Below are 13,332 nucleotides of genomic sequence, written 5' to 3' on the forward strand. Positions count from 1 at the left end.
TTCCCGAGGAGCATCTTCAGCGTCTTAGGGGAGGTCACAGCCATGAGGCAAAAAAAACAAAAACAAAAACAAAAAACCCCAACAAAACACATGAGAAAGAAAAAGGATGACCAGAACAGAACAGGAAATAGTGCAGTGCTCAGGTGGGAGGGAGCCGTGGTGCCAAGGCAGCTGGCCTGGGACCCCTGCAGCCGGGCCAGGCTGGAGGGCGAGGGGGGAAGTGGGGCTGGGGTCCCTGCAGCTGTCACGCTGCGGCCGGAGGGGTGGCTCAGGAGGTCATCTTCGGGAGGGCGCGGAGGATGGAAGGGGATGAGGCGGAGAGAGGCGGCTGGGCCCGCTCACAGGGTCGACTCCAGGGACGAGTCCAGGATGTCGTCGTGGTGGCTGTTGCTGTTGGAGTCGCTGTCGTAGCTCTGGGGGCTGGAGTAGTTGGCCGCCTCTTGCAGCCGCATCAGCATGTTCATCTGGGGGGGACGAGCGAGAGCATGAGGGGTGGGTTGACAGGCGCCTGCCACCCACCGTGCCAGAAGCATCCTGGGACTGCTGTGTTATCTCCTGGCCTTGCCTGATTCTTTTCTAGGACCGCGGATATCGCAGTAGCAGTGGGACTCTGGATGGGCCTGCTGTGAACAGAGGGGACCATGGCCACCTTGTCCCCCCCGCCCCCCCACACTTCCTGGCTCTTTCTACAGGGACTGGCTGGCTTTGGCAAGGGCGGAGACAGTAAAAAGTGCAGACAGAGTTCAAAGGTTTAGCTCCACCCACTGGTCCAGAATCCGGATTCAGTGGATTCTTTCGCCTGCGGATTCCTCCTACCCGCCTACCTCTCCTCACAGGTGCTCTTGGTTCTTCTGGGACTCGGGAATGCTGCCTCTGCTCCGTTCCTCAGGAGAGAGGAGATGCCCAAATGGATGGCATGTGACAAGGGTGATGCTCAAATCAGAGAGCCGGACTTGGGGTAATTATTGGGGGGAAAGGGGAGAATAACTTTTTTTGGTTTTTTGGAGGGCCACACCTGGTGGTGCTCAGAGCTTACTCCTGGCTTGGCACTCACGGATCATCCTGACGATGCTCTAAGGGAACCACAGGGGGATGGTGGGGGGGGGGTGCGCAGTGCTGGGATGAACCCAGGCCAGCTGCGTGCAAGGGCGAGCCAGCGTCTTAATCCCTGTACTGTCTGGCGTGTGTGCGTGCATGAGTGTGTCGTGTATGTGTGCATGTGTGTGTGTGTGTGTGTGTGTGTGTGCTGGTCGCATCCAACAGTGCTCAAAACCTACTCCAGGCAATTCTTGGGGTGGGTACCATTCATGGCACCAGGAGAACTCAGATCTCCTGCAGGCAAAGCATGCTACTCCAACCCACTACGCTATCTCTCCAGCCTCGGAAAAAAATCACATTCTTTTATTTATTTATTTATTTATTTTGGCTTTTTTGGGTCACACCCGGAGATACTCAGAGTTTATTCCTGACTCTGCACTCAAAAACTTTTCCTGGTGGTACTCAGGGGACCAGAGGGGATGCTGGGAATCGAACCTGGGTCAACTGCATGCACGGTAAATGCCCCCTCTACTATTGCTCTGGCCCCCAGGTAAATTGCATTTTTAATTTTTGACATGATACCAGAAAAAAAAAAATAAAAACCTCAGAGGGACTAAATGGTTTTAGCCAAAAGCTGAACCCAAGGCAGAAAATGCAGGTGATGTCTCAGGAAGGCCCAGATGGCCAAAGGCTGGGGGCTTGCTCCATCCCCTTTGTGGCTGCACGTTCCCTACATGCTGGGCACCATGGTGAGAGCTGGGCCATGGGACACTCACCAGTGGGTCTCCTTCGGCATCACTGGGGGGCATCTGCTTGCTCGCCGACCCCTCCCGGGGCACAGAGTAGCCGTCGAAACCCACATCCTCCGGCCGGAGCTGCAGAAGGGGCGGCCACTCGTGCTGCTGGGGACTGGCAGCCCACGGGTAGGTGTCCATCACCCACTTGGCAGGGTCCTCCCAGGGGGCACGTCTCCCATAGAGCTGCAGGGAAGGAAGAAGAGCATGAGGTGGACTCCGGCCTCTGGAGACCTTCCGAAAGTCTCCCCGAGCCCAGCCTTAGGCCTTGCCCTAGGTGGAGAGATTCTAAGGGCAGGACTGGACCCTAGGGAGGTCACCCCAAGCAAGGTCCAGCAGCTTGAGATGCAAGGAGGGAAGTCAAGCGGGGTCTGAGGGGTGGACGGCACTGGCTCTGAAGTCAGGCTGAGTGGGGAGCACGTCCCAGCTGTGCTGTGGTGACCCCTGGTCTCTGGGAGGAAAACCTAGTCTAATGGGGGCACCTTCCACCTCCTGTGTGTGAATCCTCCCATTGCAGTCACTTTTAAGTGACTGTCACCAAGGCACAGGTGCAGAGATGGGAGAGGTGTTGACTAGCACAGCCGGCATGGCATCCTAGAAAGAGCATCTCTGTTAGGGCCTGGCAGACAGAGGTGCCTGGCGACGCTAATTAAGTGAACCCCGCTTCTCTGGCAGTGGGCCTCTGGGAGCCCCTTCTCCAGAAGCATGGATCACTTTCAAAACAGCAAGTTGTGATGGAGGTCACCGACGGGGTGAACGGGACCTTCAGGCCTCTGAGTACGATTGAGCAGGGTGACGGATTTGCTCTTAAAACAGAAAACCACTATTGCCAGTGTCATCACCAGAAACATGTTGCCAAGTATCTTTCCCAAAACCATGAATAACTCCTGACAAATGATGTTAGTGGTTCTTCCTCGCCATTTCGAGAAACAGACATGCATTCTCTAAAGAACTTGGGTGGAGGGATGGGGTGTTGGAATGCTGTGTGACTGAAATCTAATCATGAACAGCTTTGGAAAGGTCTATCTCACAGTGATTCAGTTAAAACATTTAAATATATATATACATATATATATATATATACTTGCATAACATTTAACAGGAATAAAAATATGTCCATTCAGGTATTAACTCTGCTATACGTAGATCATATTTTGTTAACCCAATATGATACCACAGGTCTTTATGAAAGACTAAAAATGCGGACACTTCAAGTTCTGAGGTCCTATAGCGTGAAACCCACATAGCTTAATGGTGTTATTTTTCACCATAAAATTTATTTTTCCTACCATAACCAGTAAGAAAAAATTTCTTTATTTCTGCAAGAATAAATGACATTGGCTTTTAGGAAAATAAAGGGAATTTTTGTCTCAAAAAAAAAAAAGAGGGGGCTGGAGTGATAGCATAGCGAGTAGGGCATTTGCCTTGCACGCAGCCGACCCAGGTTCAATTCCCAGCATCCCATATGGTTCCCGGAGCACCTCCAGGAGTAATTCCTGAGTGCAGAACCAGAAGTAACCCCATGCATCACCAGGTGTGACCCCACCCGAAAAAAAAGAAGTCTGCTGCAGGGCCCACAGTGGGCTATGTCACATGGCTGGGCATAGCCCGTCTGTTAAGCAGCACTTGACCCCTGAGGTAGCACCCTTGGGGGCGGCATAAGAGGTCAGGAAGGACAGGGGCCAGAACTGGAGCCCAAGTCTTTGCGGGTCCAGGTCACTGACCTGTAGTCTGAGCAGATGAGACAGGGCTCACTCCTTGCCAGAACGGCACATGCCCACCCAGGGCCATGTCTGTCTGATTCTAGAAGGTGCCTCCTCCACACAGCACCATAGAGACGGAGCCCAGAGACTACTGACCCTGAGCAGTGGTAATGGGGCTCTGACACGGAAAGACATTTAGACCACACCTGCCTGTCTGCCTGTCTGTCTGCTCCTACTATCCCATGCCCAACATTGGCCACCTGACCGTTCCATGTGATTTACCAGGAAGGCCCCAGCCCCTCACCAGAGACTGCCCCCCTCAGACCCAGTGTCTGATGACCTCATGGCTGTGGCAGACACTGACACCCTTCCTGTCTGTGCTTGGGCCCTGCGTGTGGCTCATGCTTCCTTCACCTGGGGCAGCGTCGCAGGCTTGGGAGCTGAGAGCTGGCATTTCACAGCTCAGTGTCAGCGGGAAGGGGCTGCTTGAATCAGGTGCCTGCGCGTGGGGGCACGTCTGGACAAGTCAGGGGTGTGGGGAATGCAGACGCGTTCAGGGACGTTGAGAAGGCACGGCGTCTGCTCCAGATTAGAGAGAGCCCTGCAATTTTCAGAAGTCTCTTTGGCCCAGGGCTTCCTTATGGAATGGGGCCACTTTTCCTACGCGAGACTTCAATCTGGGAGACGGAACCAAAGCCTCTTTGTGGAAAGCCGTGGCTTCGTTTCTGCCCTCCAACCCAGGGGTGGAGATGTGCAGGGCAGAGCAGAGGCTGGAATACAGAGCTTATGTCTATGGTAGTTGCCAAATGCTCTCTTTTCTCCCCTGCCCCCGCCCTACCACAAAAGCCAGCTTGAACAAAACAAAAACAAAAAAAACAAAAAACCTCATGGGGCCGGAAAATAAGCCGAATGGGCTCAGCGAATGCTTTGCAGAGTGGAGGCTTTGGATTGACCCCAGCACTGCATGGGCCCTGAGTATTGTAAGAAGCAAGCCCTAAGCAGGATGCATAAGTAGTCCCAAGGCAGGGCCAGATGTGTGCCCCCACCCCCACCCCATCCCAACCCCAACCCAAACCAGACAGACAAATTCAGTCTTGTAACCCAAACTTTTCAAAGTGACAGTAGGAAAAGCCGAGACTTGTCCTGGTCTCCAAGCAGGTAAATGCCTCCCCAAACTCCCTCTCCCCCTCCCTGCTCCCCCCCCCCCCCCCGTTTCTGTCAAGGGCATTTTCAAGTTGCTCCACAGATCTGAGCCACTCTGGCAAGTGTTTACCACGGCATCTCCGAAGGGGAAGAGGACCAGGCTGAGTCATAAGGGAAATGTGCATCGGGCGAGAACAGAAAATATTTTTACAAGTCTCTCCACTTGCCTGCTGGGCTTGTTCAAATCGAGGCAATGAATGGCCAGGTCAGTGCTGTAGCCAGCTAAGAAAATGCCAGAAAATACTTTATTCCTTTATTCCCCTGCCGAGCCCCGAGGCAGCTCTGGGGAGCTGCAGACAGACAGATGGGTGGATGGACAGACAAGACCTTTAGTTTTCTCCATGTCAGGGAGGAGTCTGACATCCCCAGTGGGTCAGGAGCAGGAAACCAAGACACTGGGAAGGAAAACTAGGGCCACAATGAACCCCTCTGACTCTGAGTGTGTCCGTGTGTATACACACGTACACACAGACACACAGACACATAGACACACATAGACCCACAGACACAGACACACACAGACACATATAGACACACACAGACACATATAGACACACACAGACCCACAGGCAGACACACACAGACACACATAGACAGACAGACAGACAGACAGCCACACACACACACACACACACACACACACACACACACACACACACACAGAGCCAAGAAGAAAAATGCAGGAACCTGCAGAAACATGTGGCAACCATCAGGGGCAATGCCACCCTTCCTTCCTCCAGGTTAGGAAGGACCGTCGGGGCTGTTTGGAAGCTGAGGGGCACCTGACAGAGCAGAGTCTCTGGGTGACCTCGCCCACAGACAGTCCTGGGAGGCTCTGGGATGCAGCTTTTTAGCTTATGACCGTGGCTAAGGGCTCCCATGCTCCAAAGCACGGCATGCTCCCTCACCACCCCCCCAGACCACTGCTTTCACTTCTCAGAGGGTTGTGGCAGCGTGTGGGGGGGGGGGGTTAGGGAGGAGAGTGTCATTTACTGCCCCCCCCAGCCTCCACCCACCCACACATCACAGTAAATAGGAGTCAAGGTGGTGTGAAGTGCAGCAGGGGGTTCTAAGCTTTTTTTTTTTTTTAAGTAAAAGAATTTCTTTGTCAGGGCTGGAAAGACAGCACAGAGTGCAGGAGAGTTGCCTTGCACAGAGCCAATCTAAATTCAATCCCAGGATTCCCTATGGATTCAGGTTCAATCCCCTGGATTCCCCCAAGCAATGCCAAAAGTAATTCCTGAGTGCAGAACCCGGATGGATAACCCCTAAGCATCATTTTGTGGCATCACAAACAAAAATAAGCAAACAGAAAAATAATTCCCTTGTCAAATGAAACCTTTTTTTTTTTTTGGCGGGGGGGGGCATGGAGTGAAGAACCACAACCAACGGTGCTCATGAGTCATGCCTGGACCATGAGCACGGCCAAGTACTGGCCCAGGAGTGGGCCCTATAATAAAACAACTGCAAAACAACTTCAAAATCATGCAATTAGCCAGGACATGGATGGAACTAGAGGATAGCAAGCTGAGTGAAGTCAGGCAGAAGGAAAAGAACAGATGCAGAACGATCTCTCTCATATGTTGAGTGAGAGAGGGAGCGACGGAGAGGAAGTGGGAGAGGTGGGAGAGGGAGAGGAGGAGGGGGAGAAGGGGTGATAGAGAGGGAGAAGGAGGGAAGGAGGGAGGGAGAGAGAGAGGGAGAGAGGAAGAGGAAGTGGGAGAAGAAGAGGGGGCTGGGGAGAAGGGGGAGAGAGGGGGGGAAGGAGGGAGAGAGAGGGAGGGAGGGACAGAGACAGAGAGAGACCAAGGGAGAGAGGGAGGAAGAGACACAGAGAAGGAGAGAGGAGAGAAAGGGGGGAGAGAGAGGGAGAGAGGAGGAGAGAAAGGGGGAGAGAGAGAAGATAAGTGCTTGCCATAGAGGCAGGCCTGGAGGAGGCGGGCAGGAGGGAAACTGGGGACATTGGTGGTGGGAAAAGTCACCGGTGAAGGAAAGGGACAGGTGATGGAACATCGTTTAACTGAAACCTAATCAAGAACGTCATAATCGTGAATCTCATGGTGATCCAATTTAAAAAAAAATACACATCAAGGCAGTAACAAAGGGCCACAGAAGTAACAAAAGGTATCAGAAGAAGGGAGCTGAGCTCAGGAAGTGAGCTTGGGGGCTGGGGACGGTGTTTGAAAGGGCGGTGACCAGAGAAGCACCCCCCCCGCCCCCCCGTCCCCCTCTGCCCAGGCCTATCCACCTCTGCCACCTCCCCCTCCTGCCTTTGTGGCCTAGAGACAGATGCTCCTAAGGATAAATCCCCTCAGAGCCTGTCCGGGATGAGAAGGGGATGAGAAGCTGGATATTGTCAGGTGGAGCCACCACATCACGGTCACAAATGTGGATGCCCCAAAGGCCCCCACATGCCCTCCATGGGTCTCTCAGAGCATCTGTCTCCCATTGGCCAGCACCCAGGAAACAAAAACTCTTGAACAGGCTGAGAAGCGGATTCCTGGATTGGTCGGCAAGCCTGGTGCTTGTGGATGATGCAGAGTGGGTGCTGGGCTGGCAGTCTGCACACAGCTTGGCTGCCTTCGTGCTCCCGTGTCTGAGATCCTGGCATCAGAGAGCCGAGCTGAGTATGGTGGGGGGGAAGGGTTCCTGCTTTCCGGGGACCTGCAGCCTCATGGGCCCCAGGGTCTCCATGGAAAAGCCCTGGTAGCCACCTCTGACTCGGAGTCTGAGACCTATACTCTGGGCCAGAGACCGGGATGCAAATCCCTGACTTGTCAACTTCCTCCAGGAGAAAAATCCCCAAGACAAACTCATGCAAAGCTTGAACCGAACAGACCAATCTGAGGGCCGGAGCAACACAATAGCTCGTAGGGCAATTGTAGTATTGCTCTACGATACTTGGATAGGGTGTAGGGCGTTTGCTTTGCACATGGTCGACCCGGGTTCGATTCCCGGCATCCCATATGATCTTCTGAGCACCACTAGGGGTAATTCCTGAGTGCAGAGCCATGAGTAACTCCTGAGCATTGCTGGGCATGGCCCCCAGACAAAATAAAACAAAAAGAACAATTTGCTACACACATCTAACTTCCCATTTCCTGGGCTTTCCAGATTTCACTTACTTTATATTCCTTAGGAACAATGGGCCTTTCCAGGGGTGCCTGGGAGCCTGGGGCCCACGCCCGGTGATATTCGGCCCACAGTGTGTGTTTCATGAACTCTTGCAGGCCACGTGCCATTATAATCTCTGCCCAGTAAGGCCCAGAGGAGTCAAACGCTTGTCTGCACTCACACAGGGTACCAGGATCTGCAGCTCAGTGAGCCTGACACTAGACTGCCGGGCAAACACACAGGTGTGGTCACTGTGTCACTGTGTGTTGCTCAGCTTCCTCGAAGGGAGAAATCAATGCAGCCCCCTCGAGGGCTGTTGCCCCACCATGCCCAGAGGCTGGCGGGAGGGTGGCGTCTCTCACCTGGAGTCCTTCTCTAACGGCTTCCAGGAGGTAGGGGATGATGGAGTAATTCCACAGGTCTGTGAACCATACTCTGGAGCCATCCACGTCGATGGGGCAGGACAGGAAGAGCCGGGGGCCTGGGGAGACAGCGGCAACAGAAGGAGCGGACATGAGTGATGGTTAGGAGAAGCCCCAGCCATGGGGGGGACCCTGGGTTTGTTGAGTGACAGTAGCAACCTCAGCTGCTGGGCTGGGAACACAGAGCAGCCTTAGACACCCTAACTCTGCCTGGAGACTTCTGTCCTCTAGAGATTTGAAAAAAAATGAGAAAAAGGGGCTTTCCCGAGAGGGAGTTGCTTATGATGGCACTGTGGCATCCTGACTTTGGGAAAACAAACATGCCAAACATGCTGAAGAACCATTCTGGATGGGCGGCCCTTCAAAAGAATGACAAGGACATGGAATTTGCTTGTCAATGAATGGATGGTTGGGGCTGGAGTGATAGTACAGCGGGCAGGGCATTTGCCTTGCACATGGCCAACCTGGGTTTGCGCCCCAGCATCTGGTATGGTCCCCCAAGCACCGCCAGGAGTGACTCCTGTGTGCAGAGTCAGGACAACCCCCTGAACATCGCTGGTGTGATCCAAAGAAGCCAAAATGCAAAAAAATAAAAAAATAAAAATAAAAAAGAATGGATGGTTATGGAGAGTATCATTCTGAGTGACGCGTCAGAAGGAGAGGGATAGATGTAGAATGACTGTACTTATTTGTGGGATATGAAAATAGGTAAAGGGATAGACATGATAATCTTTCAGTATCTGTATTGCAAACCACAATGCGAGAGAGAGAGAGAGAGAGAGAGAGAGAGAGAAGAGAAGGACTGCCATAGAGGCAGGCTAGGGGGGTGAGTTGGGAGGGAAATTGGGACACTGACGTTGAGTAATGTACACTGGTAAAAGAATGAGTGCTAGAACATTGAATGACTGAAACCCAATCATGAACAGCTTCGTAGTGCCACAGGTCTGTGAATTACACCTATCTCACGGTGATTCAATTAAAAAAATTTTGAAAAAAAAAAAAAGAAAAGAATGACAAGGGTCTGGAGAGCAAGGACATGGGTTAAGCTCTTGCCTTGCATGCAGAGAACCTGGGTCTGGGGCCTGAACTAGCACACAGTCACCCAAGCAATGCCAGGACTGATGTCTGAGCACAGAGCCAGGAGTAAGCCCCAAGCATAACTGGGTATGGCCTCAAACCAAAAAAGCAAAACAAAATCCCCCAAAAGGCAAAAGAACCCAAAGACCCCTGTATAATATTGAGCAGATGGGGACAGAGCAAGTCAACACAAATGAAAAGGATCCGACTTTTCTCTGGTCCACACACCCACTTTTCAAGATTTTTTGTTATTGTTGTTACTTTTGGGTCACACCTGGTGATACTCAGGACTTACTCATGACTCTGTGCTCAGGGATCATTCCTAGAAATGCTCGGGGGAACCATATGGTGGCGTCAGGGACTGAACTCAGGTCAGCTGTATACAAGGCAAAAGCCCGATCTGCTCTACTATAGTTCCGGCCCCCACACTTCATGATTACTAATGACATTTTCTCTGTGTGTGTGTGTGTGTGTGTGTGTGTAGAGTGTTTGGTCCATTTAATTTTACTGGATTCTTCAGGATATGTAGTATAAATTCTCTGAAAATAGAATTATGAAAGCTTACATTCTTCTTTTATTCCTTTGTTACATTTTAGATTTTTTGTTTGTTTTTAACATTTTTGTTTAAATAGGCATTATGGAATTTTGGGATTTTTTTTATTTTAGGGTCACATCTGGCAATTCACAGGTGTTATTTCTGGCTCTGTTCTCAGAAATTACTCCTGGCAGTGTTCAAGGAACCATATGGGATGCTGGGAATTGAACCCGGGTTGGCTGCATGCAAGGCAAATGCCCTACCTGCTGTGCTATCACTCTAGTCCCTTGGGCTTTTTTTTTTATGATGACATTTTATCTTAAAGGCAAAGCCCATCTCCAAGGGGGGATTTTGCTTGAGAGTGTATGGGGTGAGCTGTGAGGGTGCTTCCTTGAGCCAGGCTGCAGGAGTTTCTCCTGGGCTGACCAGCCCCAAGCAACTGCATGAGGCAGGGAGGGGGAGAAAGGAATGCGGGTAACTGGGCTCCTGAAGTCGACCCCCCTCTCTCTGCATGGACAGGGCCATGTCCCTCCCTGACGTGGACCTGAATGGAGCTATCCTGGTTAGGGCCCAGAGGATGCTCATTGCCTACCGATGGTGACATCCGAGGAACTGTGTGCCTCCAGGAAGCGGTTGAGGTGATGCCACACCTTGGGGACCCAGTCAATGATCTTCACCAGCTCCACATTCCGCACTCGCCCACTGATCTCCGTCTCCATGAGTTTCCGCCTCAGGAAGCGGCCTAGGAACCCCTTCACAGGTTCTGTGTGGTTGGCACAGAGCACCCACCTGTGGGGGGCGGGGCAGAGAATCAGGGACACATGTTAGCGTGACTTCCAGGCTCAGAGCACCTGGGAACTGTAAGGGGTGCAGCCGGGACTCAGCCGGTCTCATTCTGCTGCGTCTGTGACACAGGGGCTCAGCCCAGCACCGTCCTGAGTCCCTGGCATTGTGGTTCTCACCCCCCTCTGACTGACAGAGATGCTGGGGCACAGGTCGGTGGCAACAACTTCTCCAAATCCAACAGCCCATTCATAGGAGAGTCAGGAGGGGCCTGATATGCAGCTCGGTGGGGCAGGCCAGGGACAGCTCAGCCTGTAGGAAGTCTGTGGGTTTGAGCTCTGGGGCGACCAGACAAATGGGGCCACAGCCAACCCAATATAAAGCCAGATCCAAACAAGAAGCATCAGAATAAGCAACAGAACAGGCCCGCTCTCGGGCTTGAGACGCAGAGCATGAGAGCTCTTGCTGTTTGAGTTGGGCCCTGAGCTATGGAGCAAAGTGATTTGAAGACAGCCCTGCAGTCCCCAGGACATCAATCTAGGGAAGTAGGCCGAAGTGCCAATAGGAAAGAAACAGGATGAAACCCGGGGTGGGGGGTTGGGGGGAGACAGGGAGGGCTCTGCTGCCTCCATGTGCCCTGCTTTGCTGGGTTGGCTTTCAAGGGCTCCCACTCAGAGAGGCTGGTGAAGTGGACAGTCAACAGGAGCCAGAGAGAGCCCAAGGAAGACTGGGGGTGGTGGGGGCAAAGCAGGCATTTGGCACATGGCCATGCATCCCAGCCCGCCATGACAGTCCCCGAAGGAACAGGGCAGGAAGGACTTGGCAGGTGAAGGTAGAAGACGCAGACCCAGCAAAGCAGGCCACATGGAGGAGAAAGAGGGAGGTCTGGGCTGAGGCTGGGGCAAAGGGAGCAGCCACAAGAGGCGAGGCAAGGAGCGGGGCGGGAGATGGGGGTGAGGTGTCCAAGTTGCCACCCTGGCAGAAGCAAGATGTGGGCCGTTAGGGAAACTGTTCCATGGAGGCAGGACCTGCCCACCTAGGGCACCGGGATTTCACTGTGGTGGCAGCCGGGAGCCACTGAAAAACTGGAGAAGCATAAGGGAGTGAGGATCAAGTCTGAATTCTAGACTGTCCACTCTGACTGCCCTGGGTACAGAGGCCGGCATGCAGGGGGTTCCGGGGCAGGCTCCAGACTCACCCTCGGGTGAGAAAACGGGTGAAATCACGTGCCAAGAGATGGCAGACATGGGCAGGAGGAGGAGCGAAGTCCTCGAGGATATCTGGGAGAAGGCCTGGACATGAACAAGATGAGGGGCAGAGGGTGGGCCAAAACCACAGGTGTGGAGGAGCTGCTGTGGTTCAGGCTGGCTTTCTTTTTATTTATTTATTTATTGCTTTTGGGGTCACACCCAGCGATGCTTAGGGGTGATTCCTGGCTCTGCACTCAGGAAGTACTCCTGGCAGTGCTCGGGGGATCCTACGGGATGCTGGGGATTGAACCCTGGTTGACCGCGTGCAAGGCAAACTCCCTACCCGATGTGCCATCACTCCAACCCCGGGCTGGCTTTCAAGGGCTCCCACTCAGAGAGGCCGGTGAAGTGGACAGTGAACGGGAGCCAGAGAGAGCCCAAGGAAGAGTGGGGGCGGTGGGGGCAAAGCAGGCGTTTGGCACATGGCCATGCAGCCCAGCCCGCCATGACAGTCCCCGAAGGAGCAAGGCAGGAAGGACTTGGCAGGTGGAGGTAGAAGACGCAGACTCAGCAAAGCAGGGCACATGGAGGAGAAAGAGCTTGCTTGCTTTCCATAGTTTTCAGTTTCTGTCTCACTCCCAGGGGTTCTCAGAGAACCCTGCAGGGGTGTGGTCTACCTAGCCTGGGCCTCCTGCATGGAAGGCATGTGCTCCAGCCCACACGGCCACCCCAGGTGCAGACACCAGAACTTTCCCTGCTCAGATTCCCTCAGGACAAGAGAGCTGCCTCTGATGCAGTGTGAGGAAGATTAGGGCACTCCTGCCCCCTCCTGGAGCTACTCCTCAAACTAAGAGCCAGATCCCTTCCCTTGGGGGTCTCAGCACTGACACGGACCAGCTGTGGGACCTTTCCCGGAACCATGTGTTTCTCTGAGCCTCCTTCCGCCCATTCGTAACCCTAGAAAAATAACGCTAATGACCAGGAGGCTGGCGTGTAAATTCAAGGAGTGAAGCTGAGAAAGACCCACTCTCCGACCCACTCCCCCGACCCAACACCACCCCTCCCCCGCCCTCGCACCATTCAGGCCCAGCACACAGCAGACACGACACTTTTCTTTCTTTCTTTCTTTTTTTTTGGCTTTCTGGGTCACACCCGGCAATGCTCAGGGGTTCCTCCTGGCTCTGCACTCAGGAATTACTCCTGGCAGTGCTCAGGGGACCAGATAGGATGCTGGGAATCGAACCTGGGTTGACTGTGTGTCAGGCAAACGCCCTATCTGCTGTGCTACTATCCCTCCAGCCTCACTTGACACTTTTCAACGCATGCTCTCACTCCACATTCGCTCACAGAGTAGGGGCAGCAGCAGTTACCGGAAGTTGTGGTGCAGCTGGAGGTTGGGTGTGGAGGAGGTAGCCTGGTTCATGGTGCCGATGATGTACGGGCTGCAGGCGGAGAGAAGAAAAGGGCATGATG

At 53.3% G+C, this 13,332-nt stretch overlaps 1 protein-coding gene across 7 annotated transcripts in view; it reads right to left on the reverse strand.

The window, feature by feature from the left end:
* Positions 1–233: 233 nt before the first annotated feature.
* NAV2 (neuron navigator 2) overlaps positions 234–13,332 on the reverse strand; it is an 822,647-nt gene continuing 809,548 nt past the window's right edge. For all 7 annotated transcript variants that reach the window (XM_056130622.1, XM_056130618.1, XM_056130629.1 and 4 more), the window contains 5 exons: positions 13,230–13,301; positions 10,479–10,675; positions 8,215–8,333; positions 1,815–2,018; positions 234–464 (listed from right to left, as the gene is read on the reverse strand). In XM_056130622.1, coding sequence (XP_055986597.1) covers positions 339–464; positions 1,815–2,018; positions 8,215–8,333; positions 10,479–10,675; positions 13,230–13,301 — 718 coding nt within the window. In that variant the 3' untranslated portion in view covers positions 234–338. The remainder of the gene's footprint in view (positions 465–1,814; positions 2,019–8,214; positions 8,334–10,478; positions 10,676–13,229; positions 13,302–13,332) is intronic.

Source organism: Sorex fumeus, unplaced genomic scaffold (assembly GCF_029834395.1).
Source record: "Sorex fumeus unplaced genomic scaffold, SorFum_2.1 ptg000007l, whole genome shotgun sequence".
Taxonomy (NCBI): domain Eukaryota; kingdom Metazoa; phylum Chordata; class Mammalia; order Eulipotyphla; family Soricidae; genus Sorex; species Sorex fumeus.